Source organism: Diabrotica virgifera, chromosome 3 (genome assembly GCF_917563875.1).
Source record: "Diabrotica virgifera virgifera chromosome 3, PGI_DIABVI_V3a".
In the NCBI taxonomy this organism is placed as follows: domain Eukaryota; kingdom Metazoa; phylum Arthropoda; class Insecta; order Coleoptera; family Chrysomelidae; genus Diabrotica; species Diabrotica virgifera.
In genome coordinates, this window is record NC_065445.1 from 110,769,614 (window position 1) to 110,794,039 (window position 24,426).

General features: G+C 32.2%; 1 protein-coding gene across 1 annotated transcript in view; it reads right to left on the reverse strand.

Moving 5' to 3' along the window:
• The window catches only part of LOC114332615 (WD repeat-containing protein 81), a 133,038-nt gene that overhangs the window by 85,714 nt on the left and 22,898 nt on the right, over positions 1-24,426 (reverse strand). The window contains exon 4 of the mRNA XM_050646826.1: positions 14,477-14,661. Within this exon, the coding sequence (XP_050502783.1) occupies positions 14,477-14,661 (185 nt within the window). The remainder of the gene's footprint in view (positions 1-14,476; positions 14,662-24,426) is intronic.

A 24,426-nucleotide genomic window follows, 5' to 3' on the forward strand; every position in this document is an offset into this window, starting at 1 on the left:
AGAGCTTTAAAATCCCAAGGATCCTGCAAAATGTTTATTTGGTGTACTAGTCGAATAATAGTATCTAAAAATATTGAAACTATTTTAAAACACATTACGGGCATGAGGATGATATAGAGCACTTACATAAATACCAAAATCAGATAAATATCTCTTCAAAGTTTATTTTGGGACTTTCTTCCAAAATGTAAGTAAAATATTTGCATATCGACGGCGGAAAGACAGGACTTCGTAACTGAAAAATTTTTATAACATGAGTTACTTCAGTTTTCGCTTTAGAATAAGTGTAACGGCAGCTATTAAACAGCGATTACAGCTGGGAAAGTTTCCGGAAGGCTTTCCCAGCTCTAAAAGCTGTTTAATAGGTGCTGATACACTTATTCTAAAGCGAAAACCGAAGTAACTCATTTTATACAAATTTTTCAGTTATGAGGTCCTGCCTTTCCGCCGTCGATATACACAATATAATTTAAAACAAGAATGTTACCACTAAACCACTTTTTAAATATTACTCATGAATATTTACTACAGTTTACAATTTCAAACTAGTGTGTTTGATTCTCCTATACCTATATTTTACTTTTTTAGTAAACTTCAGACTGTTCAGGATAGCATAATAGCATAGGAGGCGAATTAAAAAGAATTGATTTACTTACAAGAAAAGATATCACAAACATTAAACTCTCTTATGGCATTGATTTGAAAGATGGGTATATGTACAATGATGATGCAACCAGTGTTTATTTTTGGGTTGAATGCTTACAGACTCATGTCCAATATTATTTTACAAACAACAGGGCATACTAATGGATATTCATTCTGAATTTAACATTTATGATTTTTGTCTTATTTTCCTTAATACTGTGCCAAAAGGAAATGTTAATTAAGTTTGGTAAATCCTTTATCGCAATCGATGGAACTCATGGGCTCAATTCCTATGACTTTGAACTTATTGACAGTATTAGTAAAAGATGAATTTGGGAATGGATTTTGTACTGCTTTCTTATTTTCAAATAGAAAAGATACCTACTTTAATTTACCAATTTTTTTAAATACATGTCTGTGTTGGTATTATATGTATAGTCAAATGCTTTCATATCAGGCATAAGTGACACCTTTTACAATGCCTCGTCAAATGTAATGGGTATTGCTCCTAATAGACTGTTAAGTGCCTGGCACATAGATAGGGCATGGTAAGTAAATCTTAATAAAATATCTGATTCTGAAAAAAATCCTATTATGTATACAAGATGTATTAATGATGGTTTAGAGAGTATTAATAGCTTTTTGGGTAGACTTCTAGGTGATGCAGATACATACAATTTTAGTAAGTATTTCCAGTAGAACTACTGCAGTACCATCCAACAATGGGCCTATTGTTATAGGAAGGGGTTGTGGAATTAATACCAATATGACCATTCAAAATTTTCATAAAATTTTGGATAAAAGGGTATCCATTAGTTGTTATCAGTTAAGTTTAAAACTTGGCACTCATGGAGAGCTATACCATAATATATAATAGGTATATCTCATAATATTACATCTCATATTGTTCACTACAGTAGTAATGAGTGAGCCTGCATACACAGAACCATAATAATATATTTTAGTTCGTGTATGCAGGCTCACTCATTACAATAGTGAGCAATATGAGATATAACACATTATAGTATAAGTCTCTGTGCATGACCAGATTAACATGTTTGGTGCTTATCTCGAACAAGCTCCACTTGGCTGGTACCACATACTTAAATCATTTATTTAGTTACACAGTACTACTCACATAACTTATGTGTCGTCAGTATCTTCCGTAAAACCTTCGTGATGCTACCCATAAGTCATGGCCACTGAATGTGTTAAAGCTTGTTAATGGCTGCGTTCACCAGAAATAATCGGTTTAAGTTTCAACTAAACAGCTATGTTGCAGCGCTTTAAAACTACGTTTAGTCTGGTGAATGGTATTTTTCCGTTTGACACTTTCATAGTTGTTTTTTTCGTTCTATGTATGAACCTAACCTAAAACGAGATTCGTTGTTTTTGTTGATTTATTATACTTATCCTTCAACGATAAATTGGACGTATCTTAAACAAATTTAATTCAAAAATGGATAATATACTACCTTTATTGATGTTTGATAATGAAATAAACAAGAAATAATTTTTGGTGCTGCTGGCTGTGCTGGACTTGGCAGAGCAGAACCATTGGATGACCCACCATAAATAAATAATAATTATCACGTAAATATGAATTATGTTGAAAATATTGTTCCTTAATACACAGATTTACAATTTCGTGAGCATATACAATTATGTATCTCCTAATTTTCAATTACTTTATAATTAAAACCATTGTAAAATAAATATTTTCAAATAATCGCGCCATTACAATATATTTCTTAAACACGTTCAATATTGAAGCGATACAAATACTACGTTCAATAAAATGGCGACCGCTTCGTCAACACGTTGAAGTTTAGCCTAAATTGACATGACGTTCACCAGAAAAATCTTAAACAGTTGCAGAGCGCTGACGTAGCGCACTGGTCTGGTGAACGCACCCAATGTAGGAGAGTTATACCGTTGACTGATAAATTTACTGGAAGATACGAAACAAAATGAGCATTTATGTACGACACCAGTGGTTTTAGAAATAGATGGCGTTAGCAGCTTTCTAGGTACGAGATCGAATTTACCTGAGACAACGATGAGACGTATTCAGGTAGCTTTGGTTATCGGAATTTGGGGTCGGTCGGGTCGAACGGATTATAATAAAAATTATTTATTTCTTTTGATGCATTTAAATTTGAGTTTTCATTCAACGATAACAATGGCAATCTTTAAAATAATTATTGGAGTGTACCTATGTATTACTTTCTAAAAACTCGTTTTTCAATTAGCAAGAATAATTGTGGTTGTAATTTGTCTTTTAATTTGAATTCTTGAAACAAATCATTGAATATTCTAAAGTTTATTTAATAATTTTATATAATATATATAATATAATTTATTTAATAAAAAATTTATTTAACGAGAAAAATACTCACTGGGTGATTTTAGATATTGTAAATTTCTTATTTGCCTCATAATCTCGATACAAAATTAGGTAGTTATTTTCGTTAATTACAGTCTCTTCTGATTATTGTATATTTTGTTTGGAGATATTGCAACCGTATTTACTTAAATGAAATTGACTTAATAACCCGCTCGGCCACTTTAAACTCTTCGAGAGAAAAATGGTAAGGACTCGTAAATTGTTGCAATCGCGATTTCCTACAATTTCTTCCAAGTTTTTTCGTGCGGTCGATATTTTCCGAGTTAGGGGGGAAAATAGTGACTAATATAAGTATAATTATTGAATTATTTATTATTAACTTTACTTCTTAAAGGCGCCGTGTATTTCTGCGTAGGCGTCCACCGTGCGTTGTATTGTCAGGTGAGATATTAGATAGTCACGATTACATTATTCTATTAAGAGTAATTTCATTAATATCATTTGGCGAATATTACCCAGCCATGACATCTTTTTCTAGACCTCTCTTACCCTCTATGTTTCCTTCGAGTTCCAGTTGCCGACAAGTATATCGTTCTCCTCGCAATATGTCCCTAAGTATGTCCATGATATTTTAAGCATTCGGTGCAGGCACCTCATTTCAAAGACTTCAAGCCTGTTAGGACCTGGCCTTTATTATCCATGCTTTCATTCCATACAAGAGAACAAGCCAAACGTAATACTTTAGCGTATTGTTTGTATCTCAGGTTGAAACCCAACTTTCAGTGAACAGTCATAAGAGTTTGGAAGTCGGCATCCCATTGTTTATGAGAGATATTTTTCATTAAGTTGAGCCCGTTTGAACTGACTGTCGGAGTGAGTGTATATTGTCTTACCAAGATAGACGATTATCCAGTTTTATTCCCAAGAAGTTAATCAATTCTGAATAATTTATTGTAAACTCTTTAGGAACCACTTATTAGATCAACAAAAATATACATTCAAAAGACCACACAGATCCGATATTGATTATATATTGATTATATATTGATTATATATACAAGACCACACAGATCCGATATTGATTATATATTGAAAAACAGAAACATCCATCATTCTCAAGTACTAGACATAAGATGTTTAAGTGCAGCTAATATCGGAAGTGATCACAACCTAGTACTTGGAAAAATCAGAATACATCTACAAAAAAACAGGAAAAAAGACCCTATTAAATGTGAGACAAGAATAACGGTAGAACAGCTACAAGACTTGTCAACACGAGATCTATACCAGAAAAGACTGCAAAAAGTACTGAACGAAAACTACATAACACCAGATGAAGACATAGAAGAAAGTTGGAGAAAGATTAGAGATAATATCAAAATGGCAGTAACGGACGCACTTGGAGAACGTAAGATAAGTAAACGTATACGAAAGAAAAGGAGAACACCATGGATCTGTGAAGAAATAAAAATAAAATGCCAAGAAAAAAAGAAAATCTAGCTAGAATACAAATTCAAAAGAACGAGACAAACATATGAAGAATATAAAAGAGTTTGAAATGAGTTAAACTCAATAGTAAGAAGGAAGAAAACAGAACAATGGTAAGCATTTTCAAAAGAGATGGAGCACGACTTATACGGGATGCAAAACGAAATGTGGAAAATGATAAGAGGTCAAACAGCAGAGATGAAGGAATTGATAGAAGTAAAACATATTGATACAAATACATGGACAACTTACCTAGAAAACCTGTATCAAACAGCTAATCATGAAGAACTGGAAAACCAGGATTAGAATCGGATGAGCAAACAGAAATTAAAGAGGAAGATATAACAAACGCCTTAAAACAGATGAAAAATCGAAAAGCACCAGGGAAAGATTGAATAGCTAAGAACTTTTAAAATACGGACGAGAGAGACTTCACAAAGAACTGAATATCCTGATAAGTAAAATAATAAATACAGGAAGAATTCCAGAAGAATGGAGTACCACTCAGATGATAGCGTTATTTAAGAAAAGTGATAGGGCAGACCCCAGTAGAGCACTATACTGAAACTCACAACTAAAATACTGATGAAGAAAATAATGGCGTGCATAAATATATCGGTTTAACAACAAGGATTTAGAAGTGGAAGATCATAACGATGCAGTTTTTGTGATAAGAGAAATAGCGGAAAAATCATTAGAATATAACAAGCGCGGGTTTTTCTGTTTTATATACCTAGAGAAAGCGTTTGATAGAATACAATTAAAAGATGTGATACACCTACTATATGAAAAAAATTTACCACTGGATATTATAAAACTGATAGAAAACATTTACGTACGAAATAAAATAGGAATGAAAGTCAATGGAATAATAACAGAACCCATATAGAAGCAAACACAGGAATCCAGCAAGGAGATTCACTAAGCCCTCTACTGTTTAACATAACGCTGGATGCAATAATAGAACAAGTGAAGAAAAAAAGAGGGTAAAAAATAGGCGATAAAGAGATAAAAATACTCTGTTACGCTGATGACACCGTGTTAGTAGAAGAGTGCGAAGACGACCTACAAAGATTACTGCACGAATTCAACATTAACGCAAAAGAAATGAATATGAAAATATCAGCCCAAAAAACAAAAAGCTTAGTAATATCCAAAGAACCAATAAGATGCAAATTGGACTTAGACAATAAAAGTAAATACCTGGGAATTAATCTATCAGCCGACAATAATATCGAAGAAGAGGTTAAAGACTAATAATTAAAGCCAGTAGAACGGCCGGATGCCTAAACGACACAATTTGGAAAAACAAACATCTTAGAGTGGAAACAAAGGACCGAATATATAAGTCATTTGACTGAAGTTATTAGACCAGTTATGACTTACACTGCCGAAACAAGACCAGATGCAAGCAAAATACAAAGACGTCTGGAGACCAACGAAATGAAGATCTTAAGAAGGATTGCTGGAAAAGGACTACGGGATAGGGTAAGAAGTCAGGAAATCAGATGCATATGTGGGGTAGGCAATATAAATACCTGGGTAAAGAATAGAAAAGAAGAGTGGAATGAACACATAAGCAGGATGTCTGAATCAAAGATAGTAAGAATAGCCAGGGACAAGTCACCGTTAGGCAGAAGAAGTATAGGACGCCCAAGGAAAAGATGGAATGACAACTTAGGGGCAGAATGAAAGGCACCATTGAAGAAAAACAGGCAGTACTACCTATATAAAAAAGAAGAAGAAGAAGAAATTCTTTAGGTAGATTTTTGGTAGTATAATGTGCTTCTTTCGAGTTTTACTAAAGATTATTGTTTTCGTTTTAGTGGGAGAAAATTCTAGGCCAGTAGTGTTCGACCAATTCTCTAATTTCTAAATGACTAGTGGGTTAAGTGATTTAGCGATGTCATTGATGGCAATAAGGAAAAGTGCAACGAGTAGACCATTGAGGAATGTCGTTTAATTGGATTTTTGAGTCTAAAAGAACGTTATCTATTCGAATAAGTTTCATCTATATAGGAAATTACTAATAAATTTTATATTTCCTGGAATTGACCAACTTCAAAGAATTCTTACATCTAATCCCCAAATGGCACGCATTATAAAATATAATAAAAGATAGCCATAAGCCAAACATACTTGATGACATCCAAATGACCCATGAATTACAGATTCAATATCCACTAGGTTGTCTAATGTAGATGTGGACTTTCTAAACCCACTTTGTATAAGGCTAGGTAGCTATAATAACAATAAGTCTAATACTATCTAGTATCTATCAAGTGGATAAACTGATTATATTGTAGCAAGTTTTGTTCTATTGAGTTTTTTCACTAAGCTAATACTTTTCGAGTTATTTGCGAGTGAATATGTTCGTTTTTTAACAAAAAAAAAACACGTTTTTAGATGGTTTTACGCAAATAACACAATAACTAAGTATTTTATCGAAAAAAGTATTCAATAAAAATATAGTTTATAAAAAATTTAAAAAAATGTCTGTATCAAGTCTTTATACTCAGTAGAAGCAGAGTTGTAGCTAATGAAAAGTAAGTTCTTATTCGTCAAATCCAAATCGAATATTTCAACGTGAAATAACCAAAAAATAAAGCACATTTCTGGGAAAACTCATCGCAACTTTTTTAAAGTGTTTAAAAAAGCTTTGTTTTTAAAAAAGTTTCTAGCATTAAAGTAAGCACGTTACGCTGAAAATAAAGTTGGTCCTTTTTTGTAAAAGATAGTTTTAAAGAAGCGTGAAAAAGCATTTTTTTTACAAAAAAAAGGGATCAACTTTATTTTATGCGCAACTTGTTTACTTCTGATACTAGAAACTCAAAAAAATAAAGCTGTTTTTAAACTTTTTAAAAAAGTTATGATGAGTTTTCCCCGAAAAGTTCTTAATTTTTTGGTTATTTTATGTAGAAATATTCAATTTTGAATTTGACAAATAATAAGAACCCACTTTTCATTAGCTACAACTCTGCTTTTACTGGGTCTACGACTTCATATGTCATATTTATATAAAACATATTTTTTCCCTTTTTGATAAGCTGTGTTTTTGCTATGAATGTTTTTTTTTGGTGAAATACTTCCTTTTTAAGTTATTTGCGAAAATCCGTCTAAAAAAGTACTATTTTTTGAGAAATGAATATATTCACTCGCAAATAACTCGAAATTAACTTATTTACTTGTGAGGTCAAGACTAGTGAAAAAAAAACTCTATAGTCAATTTATATTTTCAACATTTTTGCAGAAACAAAAACAAAAAAAAAATAATACAAATTAATATGATAGTGACTGCTGCGTTAAAATTTTGAATACGGGCCACGCAAAATAACCGCGTGTTCTTGGCTAGTTCCTTGAGTAGGGAGAATTTTACACTTCCCTCTAAGGCTAGTTCCAACAAATTTAAGCTAGGCGCGCCACTATACGGGCAGGTTTTAAAGACAACAAAATAATGCATAGGCTTTCGTATCTTTCCGTATTTATCAATCAACGGTTATACTAAAATATATATCTTATATTATATTGCCTTAAATAGAAAAAATATCTTATAGTATTTTTACTACAAAAACGTTATTACGTAGGTCAAAATTTTTGACGTAAGAGAACTGTCAAAACATTAGAATGTGACTTTTCATTATTGCTATGTTTATTATAAACACGGCAATAATGAAAAGTCACATTCTAATGCTTTGACAGTTCTCTTACGTCAAAAATTTTGACCTACGTAATAACGTTTTTGTAGTAAAAATACTATATTTAAATTGTATCCATGTAAGTTTTGATTTAATGAAATAAACCTTTTAATCAAAAAAGTGTTGTTTACTTGTGTACACCCAGCAATATCCTGATCATAGATAAATAATACAGTATTACCGGATCCTGATATGCAGACGCCAATAGGGCTTTTCATCGACTGTCATTTGTTTCGAGCTTTGTGTCATGAGTCACATAATATTAATGTATCTACGTCATACGTCTTTGGTTTGTATCATTGGTATATACCAATAACGTACGACGTAGATATATTAATATTATGTGACACATGACAGAAGCTCGAAACAAATGACTGTGAATAAAATGCCCTATTGAATAGGGCTTTTCATCGATTGTCATTTGTTTCGAGCTTCGGTCAAGTGTCACATAATATTAATATATCTACGTCATATGTCTTTGGTTTGTATCATTGGCAATATCAATAACATATGACATAGATATATTAATTAATATTAGACAACACATGACAGAAGCTCGAAACAAATGACTGAGTGAAAAGCCCGATATCATGTAAATACAAGTCATAAAGATGTATTTCTAATTGCACAGCCTAAAGACATCATTTATGTAACTTCTTAAGCCGTCACAAAATGACTGCAATAAGAAAATAGAATTTATTAACTCGCCTCGCCCCCAGGCAAAGTAAAGGTGCTAGGCCACTAAGAATGTTTTTTTTTTAATTTTTATTATTTAGCGCTTAGCTATTTAGCCAGGTACATGATGAGAATTAATACTATTATAATACATATTAAAACTAATTTAAATTACTAGTAATTTTATTAATATTCTGAATAATTATGTAACCACTTAATACTAAAATAAAAAAGTGTCCATCTATACTATCCCAAGGATCCCAACACATTTTCACCTTTGAAATCGTAAATTTCCGTTCCCATTAAAAAATAATTTGTACTGTATAAGTAAATTTCTTTTGAGCTTCATTCTTTTTCAAAATACTGCAACATGAGTTTTAAATTATGACACAGTACAATACTTGTTTCAATATTTACATGTAAATAAAATAATCCTAATTACTTGTAAAAGTAAGGTTATAAATTTAAGAATACAGAACTCTCTTTTAAAACCAAAGTGGCATTAGACTAATTTTAAAATTCCCGCTAAAAGGAAAAAGGTAAATCTGGCAACAGTGCCGTCGTTTGCTGGACATTTAATCTCTCCCTTACACACAAGGTTTACGGCGCGGGAAATTTAAATTACTCCTCTTGGTTTAAAAACAAACTATAGTTCAATTTAAGGGACCCTTAATGCAACGGTGTTAAAGAAGTGATTGGTTACTCCGAACTGAAGAAGAAGAACGAGTGGATCACAGACGAAATATTACATCTTCTGGACAAAAGCAGGGGAAACTAAGAATAATCCCGAACGATTTAAAGAAATAGATAGAACTGCCAGCAGAAATAAGAGACTAAAGAAAAATGGTTACGAGAAAAATGTCAACAGACAGAAGAGCTAGAATGAAGACACGATAGGTTTGTTCTAACACGACCGAGAACCGCCACGAAACGGTAACGCTCCTGCGCAGTAAACAAAATCCGTTCCAACAAAAATATGATCGTCATCGGATCGTCCTTCCCACTGTTCCAACAAGAATTGTGATCTTTCAGTGACGATCATTTGTGATGATCATTTCAGTAATCGGGCCATAATCGGGCAAATGCATGTGCTGGTTGGACTGACTTGCGCACTAGGATTTAATTCTTTAAATTTTTTGAGCCTTGCAAATGTTGAGCCTTTTTGCAAATCGAAAGCGGGAATCGTGATCGACTGAAAGAACACAAGCTGTCGCCAACAAAAATGACAAATGATAATGATAGATAAATCAGTTATCAGTCAGATAACCGTTACAACATCGGTTTCCAAATTACCGTCATGGGACGATAACTGGGCGATACAATTACGAACATGCGCACAACAAACGGAACAAGTAGTTTCGTGACGGTTTCTGGACCGTCCAAAAGTTCATGTTGGAACAAACCTGATATCTCTAACATGCATAAAATAAACAGAGTGTACTTATACTAACAAAAAAAAGACAGTTTGGAAAGTTAGTTGACGAGAACAACAAACTTATCGCAGACAATGAAGAACTGTTACAGATTTGGAAAATTTACATAAACAATTATTTACGGATTATCGTCATGTAACAAACACTCTTGAGCTGAATGTACCAAATTTAGATGCTTTAGAAATGCGGCTGTACTGACGCATACTGAGAATACCTTGGATATGCAGAGTGACCGATGCACAGATATTGAGACGAATAGGTAGAGATGTAATTGTTAACAACTATTAAAACAAAAGACGGCATACAAAGAAGAAGTAGTACTAGTACTTATAGGACCAATTTTTTTTTCTATTCAACAGTGTTTTTTTTAGTCTTTATTAGAAAGATGTTTGCCGGTGACATTAAATATTTGCAAAGTATTATACAAATATAATGATAGTACAATGAATTATAAAAATAAAATATTTGTTTAACCTTTCCAGCTTCAATTGGGTCGGTAAGCGGTCCACACTTTTATTGTGTTGTGATATATATTTTCGTTGGTTCTGATTATTCATATAGGTATATATAAGCGTATCCCTTGTGTACAAGTGGATAACGTCCTACAATTTGACCTTGTTAAATGCCTACTTCACGTCAATGAGACATAATGTAAACTAGAAGTCAAACGATAAGGAATGCACGTACTTTTCCCCGTGTTGCGATATATTCTAAATTTGAAAAAATATATAGGGAATAATCAGATTTTTTTGACATGCCATTCCTATAGGGCTTTTCATTCACAGACATTTGTTTCGAGCTTCTGTCATATGTTGTATAAATCGTGTATATTAATAATTATACACAGATTATACAATATATGACAGAAGCTCGAAACGGATGACAATCGATGAAAAGCCCTATTACAGCGAGCGTTTTATTGGCTAGAAGTAGTGACGATTATATATGACGCCATTATTATATTTGGTCAAATGGTAAATGGTAACTGACGTCTATCATAATATTGTAGGTTAAATATAATGTCAAATTATTGTTTTCAAATTATATTTTATTTATTTAGTTTATATTTTAACAACAGTTTATTTTTTTACCAACTTCATTTTCCCTGATCTATCCTTGATTGGTCTTGTTGTATGGTAGGTTTAATTAGACGTTAATTTTAAGAAATATTGCTGGCTAAATGGGCACAGCTCACAAAGGCCATAAAAGAAGAAGAAGAAAAATAAACAAACAAGCATCTTACATAACCTTATATCGGACAATGTCAGTATGACACTTATAGTAAAGACAAAGAGAAACAGTGTAGGCTGTAGCAGCTTTGGTAAATATATAATATGTGTTTTTTATTTGGCAACAGCGCTGTCCTGTCAAACTTGACGGTAGCGAAAAAGCTAATATATGAGGAAAAATTTGTGGAATTTGTTTGCCGTTAAGTTTGTACCGATGGGTTATGATGTCACTAAATCTATGACGTGAATTCCTAATTGTTTGACTTCTAGTGTATTTGATTGACATGTTCATATCTGGCAGATGCACAAGTATACAAGCCAACAAGATAAAGAAGAAGAAGACATGTTGACATACATATTTATGGTTCTGGTAGCCGTTTCTCAGGCAACAGAAGATTGATGAATTGTAAGACGGAATAATTTCAATGAAACCGAAAAGCAAATACTCTATAGTAGTATAGGTATAGAGTATTACTCTATACAACCTCCGAAGGCCGGATACTGAATGTTGAGCAGTTAAAAAGAAAGAAGAACAACGTATAGAACAACAAGTTAAATGTATACAGCATTTGAGATTGATTACTTTATAAGTTTTGCTTTAATATCTTAAACGGAAAGAATTTGGGAAATGGAACGAATGAATACATAAAACATTGTAGATCTGCTAACAGCTGGCGTCACTGTTAAGTATAAAATATAAAATTGTACCGGGTGTCCCAATAGGAATGGCTCTCGGCCATATCTCAGGAACCGTTTATAGTACAGCTTTGAGAAAAAAATATTTATAACAAAAGTTGCATCGGGAAAAGCCTGGAAATTATTTTCATAATTGTGGGTCCACCGCTAGAGGGCGAAATTGAATTTCAAAAATTAAAAAATCAAAATTTTACAAAATTTGCCTAATGAAGGTGCACTGGAAATCCTATCATCGTATTCTTCATAAGATTCTGCGCATATTTGATTTGACAAGTTGAAGTCTACCTCTGCCAATAAGAGGTGGGGGTGAGTGGGAACCTTGTTATGAAAATATGGCTGTTAGTCCGGTTCTGCTAAATCAAATTTTGCAAACTTAGTCTTGTTGAAAATAGCTCTTTTTCGTCAATGTAAAAGTTATAATTTCGAACCAGCTTACTAAGTAATATGCCAGCTAGGAGGCGTTATTTAATTTTTTTCAGAAATCTAGTTTTTTTTTGGAAAATACTAAATACAAGTATGCATTTGTAATCCTGTATTACAAAATTAGACCAAATTAGCAATAGAATAGCGAAAACCGCATGTTGATACCTTGTTTCTATCTCGAGATATCTTACGAAACGTGTAAATTTAAAAACGTAACTGTTACTGTCACCGGTAAATGAAGTTAAGGAAAAGTGGTGTGCTATGGAAAAACAAAGGAACATTTTCCTGATATCAACGTATATAATACATTTCTTTCGAACCTGTGTCATATGTGGTACATTAATATTATACACGAATTATACGATATTATGACAGAGGCTCGAAACCAATGAGAAGCGTTGAAAAGCCCTATTAATTAAAGCAACAATAAGACAAACAACACTATAAAATATAATAAAGAAATAAAAACAACTATTTAGTGATGACCTAAATGTTCAAATTGTTGCCCATCATTTTTGATGCAAGCATTTACTCTTTCTAAAGTAGATTGAACAGCAATCTCAATTTCTGCTCTCGAAATGTTTTCTCGAGTAATGTAGTATTTAAATGCTTGCATCGAAAATGATAGGCAACAATTTGAACATTTAGGTCGTCACTAAGTAGCTGTGTTTATTTCTTTGTTATATTTTGTGTTGTTTGTCTTATTGTTGTTTTAATTAATTATATTTATATACGTTAACGTCTGAAAAATGTTTCTTTGTATTTTCCACATCACACTACTTTTCCTTAACGTAGTTTACCGGTGACAGTAACAGTTATGTTTAAAATTTACACGTTTCTTAAGATATCTCGAGATAGAAAAAAGGTATTGACATGCGGTTTTCACTATTCTATTGCTAATTTAATCAAATTCTATAATACAGGATTAAAAATGCATACTTGTATTTCATATTTTCCAAAGAAAACTAGATTTCTGAAAAAATTTAAATAACGCCTCCTAACTGGCATATTACTTATTAGGCTGGTTCGAAATTATAACTCTTACATTGACGAAAAATAATTGTTTACAACAAGACCAAGTTTGTAAAATTCGATTTAGCAGAACCGGACTTACAGCCATTTTTTTATAACAAGGTTCCCACTCACCCCTACCTCTTATTTGCAAAGGTAGACTTAAACTTGTGAAATCAAATATGCGCAGAATTTTATGAAGAATACGATGATCGGATTTCCAGTGCACTTTCATTAGGCAAATTTTGTAAAATTTAGATTTTTTAATTTCTGATATTCAATTACGCCCTCCAGCGGTGAACCTACAATTATAAAAATAATTTCCAGGCTTTTCCCGAGACAACTTTTGTTATAATTTTTTTTTCTCAAAGCTGTACTATAAACGGTTCCTGAGATATGGCCGAGAGCCATTCTTATTGGGACACCCGGTACATATAAAGAAATATTAAGTTACTAAATTGGTACATATTAATTATTAATTAGTACTGTTTAAAATTTTATAACTAACTGCTAAATATGTAGGTATACCAAGTTTTTAAAGAAAATTTCTTTTATACACTAAGAGGAACCTATAGATGCTCAATGCATTGTAGTGGATCACATTGAAAGAAAACTTAAAAAACTTTCGGTAAAAACGATTGAATATGAAAAAACGAAATGCTTTGGGTTTTCTGTACAAAGGAATCAAAAGGGACATACAGAAAACATGGAGAAGCATGAGGAGAAATATTTGTTAGTTGTCGGATAAGATTAGCAAAATATCTGTTAGTTGTAATTTGAGAAATGTTATAAAACATTTCACATTTGATTCAAACCTAGTTTTAATATACTTACTTGGTTTAACCAACTTTCCGATAAATAGCTTTGGTGGTGTTTTTCCGAAATACGGCGAATCGACGGCTTTAAGAGGGTGAGGATGCGTAAATAACTGAACCAATCCAGATTTCGTCAAATTTTCATGATCGTCAGCCAAATTCAGACAAACGTTTCTAGCTCGAACTGCTGGATGACCGCTTAGTCTAAAAGAATGTTAAAATGAAACAACGAATGAAAAAAAAAACTTTTTTGTGCTCTTTTCAAATGTGCAAACGGATTTTGAATATTTCAATATACAGGGTGTTGTTTCAAGGTCACAATTACTTTGTTTTTTTGTTAATCCGGGCCTGGATTTTCTTGTGATTTTACTAAGTGGGTGGTTCCAATGTAGTACAGATGTATTGGTTGTTTTTAAAATGAGTATTTTTTCATTAACTTTAAATAATTTATTATTAAAAGTTAATAATACCTGCTTTTTAATCACATTAGTTCTAAAAAATTTCAATATAATTTCAAAATTAGTCATTAAAATGTCTGCGCAAAAAATTGAAGCGAAGCATTAAACTTAGTTTTTTGTGCCTTTATCAAATATGCAAAACGAATTTTGAATATTTTAATATACAGGCTGTTGTTTCAAGGTCACAATGAATTTATATTTTTTGTTACTCCGCACCTGGATTTTTCTTGTAATTAATTGTGAGGAGTTATGAATTCACAAAAAATGGGCAAAGTCGATAAAACAACCAAGTCGGTTATAAAAATCGGTGGGGCAATAAATGTAGTATATATTGAACCGCCTCAGTGACCTCTATTCACCATTCAAGTATTTCCGTTTCCCAATGAAACACCCTGTATGAGTGTATTGGGACCGTGCAAGTTCAGAAGAGCGACACCTGGTTTCATAGCTCAGCAACATTTGTACCACTTTTAATTATATTGGCCAATTATATTAGTCCTAGTTACTGGATAATTGTCAAGGACACAGCTCAAAAAAGAATAAGAAGAAAAAGTAAGACTGAGCATTGATTAATAAACACATAGATACCTCACCTTAAGGTAAAACCGAATTCAGTGTTAAACTCCGCCCACTTACACCTCTTTGCCCCTTAAGTCTAAGTACTACCTGACTGGACGGTGGCGACATTTATTGAAATTTTTGCCAAGATTGAAAAATAAATTTGAGTTGCTTGGCTGGCGTAATAGACAACGATATAAGGGTAGTATTCAGCATTTTCACAAATAATTTTAACGCGCTTGTAATCTCTATTTTGGAATTCCTATTTTACTTCAGATAAAACGCTAAATATTGATTAATAAAAATAGTGAAGAGGTTTCCTAAAAATGATTTAATTATTAATACACTACAAAAAAACAACAAAATAGAAAATACACATAATAAAATTAGCAGTGATAATTCACATGTAAATTATTTTTTGCAATTTGTAAAAGAAATTAATTTTCAGAACTAATGCGAAATAAAATATTTGAAGTTTATATACAGAATTTCTTTTCAGATCTAACCCATTCACTCAAGGTAAAATATTGCAAAACCTCCGAATTTTAAAGAATCCATTTTATTGGCATGAAATTTGGTATACACATAGCTAAAATATCAAAGAAAAAAGTGATATTGTGCCACTGTGTGCTTTTGCCCTGGGGTTAAGTATCACTCCTTCTCGGGAGTGAAAAAATATACGTTCAAGATAAGTCCAAAATTGGATAAACTGATTAATACTAACAACTTTTGGTCCATAGAGTTTTTTCAATAAATCAATACTTTTCGAGTTATTTTCGGGTAAATATGATTTTCGCAAATTACTCAATAAGTAAGTATTTAATCGAAAAAAAAAGGTACATGTAGCAGAAATACCTATAGTTTTTAAAACAGTAAAAAAGTGGTATACGTATGAAGTCTGTAGATCCAGCAGAAACAGAGTAGTAGGTAATGAAAAGTGGGTCCTTATTCGTCAAATTCCAAATCGAATATTTCAACGTGAAATAACCAAAAAATGAAGAACTTTTCGGGAAAAACTACAACTTTTTTTAGTGTTTTAAAAAAAGTTTATCTTTATTTTTGTTTAAGTTTCTAGCATCGAAGTAAGCAAGATATGGTCAAAATAAATTTGGCCCCTATTTTGATTTTTGGTACAAAAGTCGTGAAAATCATCCCCTAATTAGCATCCGAAATTAAATGAATCGAAACGGCCTTACAATTTACTTAACTTGTTTATTTTTTATATTGTCTGTAAGTTCCATCTAATCAAAGCGCCTATTTTTGAAAAAATTGGTTTTAAAGTAAAAAAACAATTTTTTGAATTTCTGAAAAAATATTTTTTAGACTATAAAGGGGGATTTGCTTTTCTGAATATTTTATATTTTTTGTTTTTTTTTAAGACAAAAATAGGTTAAAATATGGCTGTTAAAAATTTTCCAAAACTTACAGATCATATAAACACTACATACGTAAAGTAATTTATCAAGCGGTGACGATTAATTTAATTTTAGACGCTAATTAGGGGGTGATTTTTACGATCTTTTTTTACAAAAAAAAGGAACCATTTTGTTCTGAGCGTAACTTACTTACTTTTGATGCTAGTAACTTAAAAAAGAAACAAAAATAAAGCTTTTTTTAAACATTTTAAAAAAGATACTGGGTTTTCTCCAAAAGTGCTTAATTTTTTAATTATTCCACGTTTAAATATTCGATTTGGAATTTAACGAATTAGAACCCACTCTTCCTGAACTATAACTCTGTTTCTACTGGGTCTACAAACTTCATACGTTTATTATATATAACTTCATACCATTCTGCACTTTTTTTATAAGATAGGTATATTTTTGTTAACAATATTTAATTTTTCGATCAAATACTTACCTACATTTTGAGTTATTTGCGAAAAACCGTGTAAAAAGGTGTTTTTTTTTTGTTGAAAAGTGAATATGTTCACTTGCAAATTATTCGAAAATTCTTGACTTAGTGAAAAAAACTCTATAGAACAAAAGTTGATTAGCATTACTCATTTTAATACCGGACTTATTTTGAACGTATATAAATTAGGGGCAAAACCCGTGAGTAAATGGAATGATTACTCCTACATATTTTGTGATGGCTCGAAATGTCACATAAAAATAACGTCATCGTTCAGAAAAAAGTTCAGTTATGTTATAAAACTAAACAATAATACTAGAATATGTACTAGGTATATTAGAGGTACTCAAATACCTGCATTTTTAATTTACCGGAAATAAAAATTAGCTATATATTTTTTTCTGAGAGTACCTAACATTGTATTACAAAAAATTGACAATTTGTCTAGAAATGGTAAAATAGAAGTCAATTATATTCTGTACAAAATAAGAAATAGTATAGAGGTGAAATGAAATCGATAGGATCTACTGTTCGATCGCATACTTTTTACATTTAACAGAACAGAGCTACTAGGTCTGGATCCCGCGTATGAAAAAAAGTTGATTAATAGCAAGCTGAAAATTTGTTAATAGCTTAAGGGTGTCTAGTCGGATAAACTTTGATATATGGGAACACTGGAACAGGGGCAGTTTTAATTGTAGAACAGGTTTAAAATTTGGAACGGTCAGACAACAAAAACGGCACATTTTTTTTGTCCGACAGAACAGACTTAAACTCTCCAAACAGAGATTAAACTCTCATGCAAAAATCAGACTGCTATTTATCACCTGTCATAATTCCTGTCATTTGATAAATTCTACATGTTCCACTCATTAAAACGCCCATTTGGTGATAAATAGCAGTCTGATTTTTGCATGAGAGTTTAATCTTTGTTCGGAGAGTTTAAGTCTGTTCTGTCGGACAAAATACATGTGCCGTTTTCGTGGTCTGACCGTTCCAAATTTTTAACCTGTTCCACAATTAAAACTTCCCTTGTTCCAGTGTTCCCATATATCAAAGTTTGTCCAACTAGACACCCTTAAGCTATTAACAAATTTTCAGCTTGCTATTATCCAACTTTTTTTTCATGTGGGATCCAGACACTGGCATCATACGCCAGAGTACGCGGGTTCAAGCCCTGCAAACGACAATCAATTTTTCATTTCTAAAAATGATAAGAGCCGTTTCACTGTACCTCGGAGAGCACGTTAAGCCATCGGTCCCCCTGGGCTAGTGTACATCGACAATAGTTACTTGAAACAGGTAAAGATGTAAATGGCGCCGGAACAATCCGATAGGATCTCTCCGGCAAAAATGCCCTACGATATTATTATTATTTCATTTAACAATTCCTGAGGACCTTTCTGATGGAATTACTTCAAAGAGGTTATTAAAAGCAGATAGTGATGTGTACCAAATACTATGGATTATATTTTTCTTTGACAAAACACCATAAGTTGTCAACGTTTAAATGAATAATATTGATAAAATGACAGGGAATTTCCAAAATATAAATAGCCGAGGACATCTAATTCTTTCATTTTGAGTTTTAAAATATGCAGGTTTTTATCAAGAATGCATTTTTTCCATAAATTTTATAAAAAAGTTTTCAATAATCGCTCACCCGCAAGAAAAGTAACACAACTCAATAAATGCATAATTCCAGATCTTGTTAAATTGACTATTTATTGTATTATATTCATGTTTGTTTAACTTTACTTTTATCGAAAATAAGTAATTTTCTGTTTTTTTGTTTGCTTTCATTAATGTTATACCACTGACAAGTTTTTAAAAGTTTGATTTTCACCAAGAATTTTATATTTTTTCTTTTATGGTCTTTATAGTTTTCAAGCCAATTTTTAGTTAATAAAATATGCTTAGCCAAATAGGTTTCAATATTGTCAAAAACTGCATTACCTACTTTAAATTATTTAAAGCAGCGGTTCTCAATCTGTGGTACATGTACCACTGGTGGTACATATCATTATTTGCGGTGGTACACAAAACACACAAAAACTTAAATAGTAGTACATAGTAAGTCTTGATTATACAATCTAAAAATATAGAAATATAATAAAAGAAACTTTAGATGGTACATGACTCAAAAATATTGAGAACCGCTGATTTAAAGGCCCCGTGAAACTTTTTCTAACATTATTGTAGTAATAGTAACAAACAAATCTGATTATCTCTGAAGAATCTTTATTCATGTGCACCATATTCTCTAAGAAGTAAAATGAATTCGTATTTCTGTAATAGAGTTTTAGTGTCTTGCAAATCTTCATGGCATTTAATCCAATTCAAATTCTTTATAATCTTATAGTAAATATAACCAGTAACATGCACATGTAACAGCACACGTTTCTAAATTTGTGGTTGTTGTCTTAAATTCCGCTTTAACTTATCACAGCACAATACGCAGCTAATAGAAGGTAATACACCTATAGGGTAAGTTCGGCTCTGACGCCACTGTTAACTACTCGCTAGTCAGACAGCGACTGAGAAATCTCGATACGGTTTTCGAGTAGCGCCATCTAGTTGCCGATACGTCTTTCGGTTACCAGGAGGTGAGCTATCTATGGGTAAGTTTATAATCAATGGACTGAGGTAAACATTGTATAGAAATACACTTTTTCTACGGCCGTGCTAAAAGAGCCACTTTCGCGCACGCATTTCGTTTCCGAAAGTTGCACTTTCCCGCAAGGCGTGCGGGAAAGTAAATTTTTCCGCACGACTTGAGGGAAAGTAAAATACCTTGTAATATGGCATTATAATATATTATAATGCATGCAATAAACTAATATTTAAGATATTATTTACTAATTTATTTCAAATTTATCTTATTGTATTCATGTTTTAATGAAATTAGCGCGATAATTTGATGAAATAAAATTATTTTGACATAATATTTAAAAGTCAAATCAGTAGACAATTACCAATCATGAAAACCAATATCGTTGTCGTGATAAACCATTATATTGAAAGTTTGGTTTTGACCATAGATAAAAGTGTTGTGTGATTGGGTAGAATGCGATCTTACTCTTCAAAAAATATGTCACGTATTTCAGCACCTAGTTAATGGACATCCTAAGTCTTGACGTCACAAAATTGGGAGGAGCTTATATTTGGCTCCAAACAATTTTGTTTATAATGTTAAACACTCATAAGGAATTTTTAATTTATTGTTTACGTGGTTTGTGTGACAAAATAAGACTTTTCATTTAGGTATTTAGTTAAAGAAACGTGCCAATTAAGAGATTTTTATTCGTTTTTGCCCAGGTGAGTTAATTTAATGCAATGATTAGAACGTAAACAGTTTTGAGGTTATGTTTATTTTCAATCACTAAGGAATAAAAACCACCTGAGCAAAAACGAATAAAAATCTCTTAATTAACACGTTTCTTTAACGAAATACCTAAATGAAGTCTTATTTTGCCACACAAAGCACATAAATGAAAAATTCCTTATGACCATTTAACGTTACAAACAAAATTGTTTAGAGCCAATTATGGAGACCTACACAGAGGAGAGGAATCGAGATAGGACGACCTTGAAATTTTTGTACACAATTTTGCCTGTTTGCTTGGTTTCTCGCTAGGGCGGCGGTGGCGTAGAAATAGATGCTACTTTTGCATTGGAGTGAATGTGAAAATTTCGAAAATAATTAATTATTCGTAGTTAATATAAGATTATTGGTTTTGGTGGTTAATATTATTTAAATATGAGTGCCAAGAAAGCTTACACTAAAAGAACTTGCTTCGTACCGGGATTTATATCGAGTTATCGTTCCGATAAAAAATTCAAAAGGGAACTTAACGAAGTTAATAAAGACTTTTTATAAAGATTTGTCTTTATGTTATTTATAACGTTCGTGGATTAAACCTATTCGTTTGTATGTTATTTCCTTCGGTGTAAATAAAATTTGTGCCTATTATTGGTTTTTATTTTAACCTGAAAATTATAGTGATAATAGTAGGACGATCTTGAAAGTTTTTCTGTCGAAACAATGCATTTTTTGAGACAAAATATTTCACAAAAATTAACATTAATTTTATAAAAGTCAGACTATCGTCTGCGTAGTTTATAGACATATATTTTTATTAACTAAATTTAAACATCTGATAGGTAAGCTTTCAGAATATAGATAAATGAAGTATTAAAAAAAACCAGTTTAAATTTTGATAAAAAGAATACCTAATTAAAAAAAATTGATCAATAAACTTCAAATTATTTAAATACCTTTTTAAACTTTTTAAAAACAATTACGTACAGTTCAGTCAATTTTTTCAACTAACAAACTTTTTAATATCAGTTACAAAGATATTAAAAAATTAATTTGCCGTTGAAATACCATTGGTATATAAATGTGGCAGTTAGATAATGTGACAAAATATTTCCGCTTCAAAATAAGCTGTCCTACATATTAAAGTAATGACAAATTTAAATTTGATGTCACATCTCCATCTACAATGGTATATAAAGAATACACTTTTTACCACACGTCGATATGTTATAAGGTTAAAATAATTTATTTTTGGCATAAAACATATTCAGCTACAATCCACCAATAAATTAATGTCTAATTACGCTAAAAACAAAAATAAAATGAGTTAAATATTAAATAAGTCCATAAGAGCTAATGTATTTGTAGCACCTATTCGAACACTTGCGCCTCTAGCGGCGATTGCTGAAAGTTGAATTAGAGGTTGAAAAGTTAGCCCACAAACGATGCATTGCGTTTCCACTCCTTCTTACAGGTCTCCATAGAGCCAATATAAGGTCCTCCCAATTTTGTGACGTCAGACTTTAGGCTGTCCATTGGAAGGATACTACAATCAGGCCTCCACATAAGTGGTCTGTAGCTTCGACATGATAGGTGTGAAATTTTAAACGTTCTTGTTGTTGATTGGATAGGAAGAGTGGCGTAATCTAGCCTCCATGCTAGGTACATCATAGCCTCCATACGGTACTTCCAATATTTCATATTTTATTCAAGTGGACAATAAAGGAACAACACAAACAACTTTTGTTTCTTAATTATTTATTTATACAATAATGTGACATTTTACATAGAAATATGTGTATTTAATTTGGATTAAATATATGTTTACTTGTTGAATTTTTCCACCGTCTGCACAAAGCTGATCGGAGCCATTAGACCTAACAACAAAACGCGAAATAAAATGTGTATTTTAAAACTATTGGATAACCAGTAGGTACCTACACTCAGAAAATCTCTACCTTACAATCAGAAAAACTTACCTTTAAACAGGTTCTCGATTACAAAATAACAAAAATATCAAAAAACACGACTGAATATCTTTTTATGGTGACACAAACAAACTACAAACACAAAATAATAACCGACCATAATGACTTAACACAGACAGCGCAGGATCTCTGGCTCTGGCGGCACGCGTTCTCTCGAAAATCCCGTACAAAATCTAGTCACAGCAAGTCACAGTCAGTGCAAAATTTGTCAAAAGTCATGTTCCACCAATCACGATGCCGACATCAGCGCCTCTGTAAAATTGGAAGGAAACTAAATACGATTACATTTTTTTTACTAGAGTGCTCGGGGCATGGTTTTGACAACCTTGTCAAAGAATTAATTTATGTATTTTCACTTCTAAATAAAAATTGACATGACTCTATTTTTTGTGGCTTTTTTCCAAACGTACGGCCCTAGAAAAAATACTGTTCCTAACTCACGCGGAAAGTGTCTTCCCCGCACTCGACTGCTTGCCCGAACTCCGCTATCGCGTCGTTCGGGTCAACGGCAGTCTCGTGCGTGCGCACTAGTTAGGAAAATAACTATTTCTCTTTGTATTAATATAACGAATATAACTTAAATTGACAATTGTTTGTTGTATTTTTACAACTTATAACACAGCATTTGCGAAATCTAATTTTCTTCAATGACAGTAGGGATGAAATATGTCAATATGACAATTTCAATTGACAATATGAATTAAAGAAATTTGCAAGATTTCTCCGCTATTCGTGCACGATCGTTTCTCGTATCCCCTCCAAGTACTTGCACTGCACACAGCGAATAGCTCAGATAGACGTATAAGTTTCTCGACGGCCATGGTCAAGAAGAGAGAAAGATGAATATATCTTAAGGTACGTATCCATACGTTGGTGCTCCGTGTAACTGCACAAATGGATACGGCATGCACTCCCCTATATATAAACCGCAAAACGGTTGAATCGAAGACGGTAAGCGGCGAGCACCAACGTATCCAGTGTACGGTATCCGTATATACAGTTGTTCCAACGGATTCTTCTTCATCTTGCAGTACCGTCTCCTATCGGAGGTTGGCTACCATCACAGCCATCTTAACGGTATTTGCTGCAGCTCTGAACAATTGTATTGAACTGAACCCGTACCACTCCCTTAAATTTCGCAACCAGGAAATCCTCCTACGTCCCACATTTCTCTTTCCCAAGATTTTTCATTGAATTATGAGCCTTAGCAGGGAGTACTTTTTCCCTCTCATTATGTTTGGATCTTTGCACAAACGTAATGATTGATTTGCAAACAAATTAAATCAAAACAATAAGTGAAACATACATTTCCTAATAATGTAATTATTAGGACATGGCTATTATCCCGGTGAACGTATTTTATAAAGTTATTTTATTGAAGTGTTTGATCTTTGTTCACTATTGAGGATATTGATGGACTCAACATTTAAATAGCTTGAACATCATACCGACTATTACTATTACAAGGATAAATATAGAAGGGTAAAAAGTTAAACAGTTATCTCGAAAATAAATAAATAAGTTTCCGTCCGACAGAACTATAGCCAGACTCATGTAGTATCATGACAATTTGTAGAATAAAAAAAATACTTGTCTCATTAGCTTAAAAATAAATAATTACAATGAAATGTAAAAACAAGACTAAAAGTTTAAATAATATGAAAAACCATTTTTAAACACAACAAATGCACTAATGTCACTGAAAATGATAAACGTCAAAATGCTTAGTAAATAATATATCAAAGACATGCCGTATCGTTTATCCTTGTTTAACTTATTGTGGTTTCTA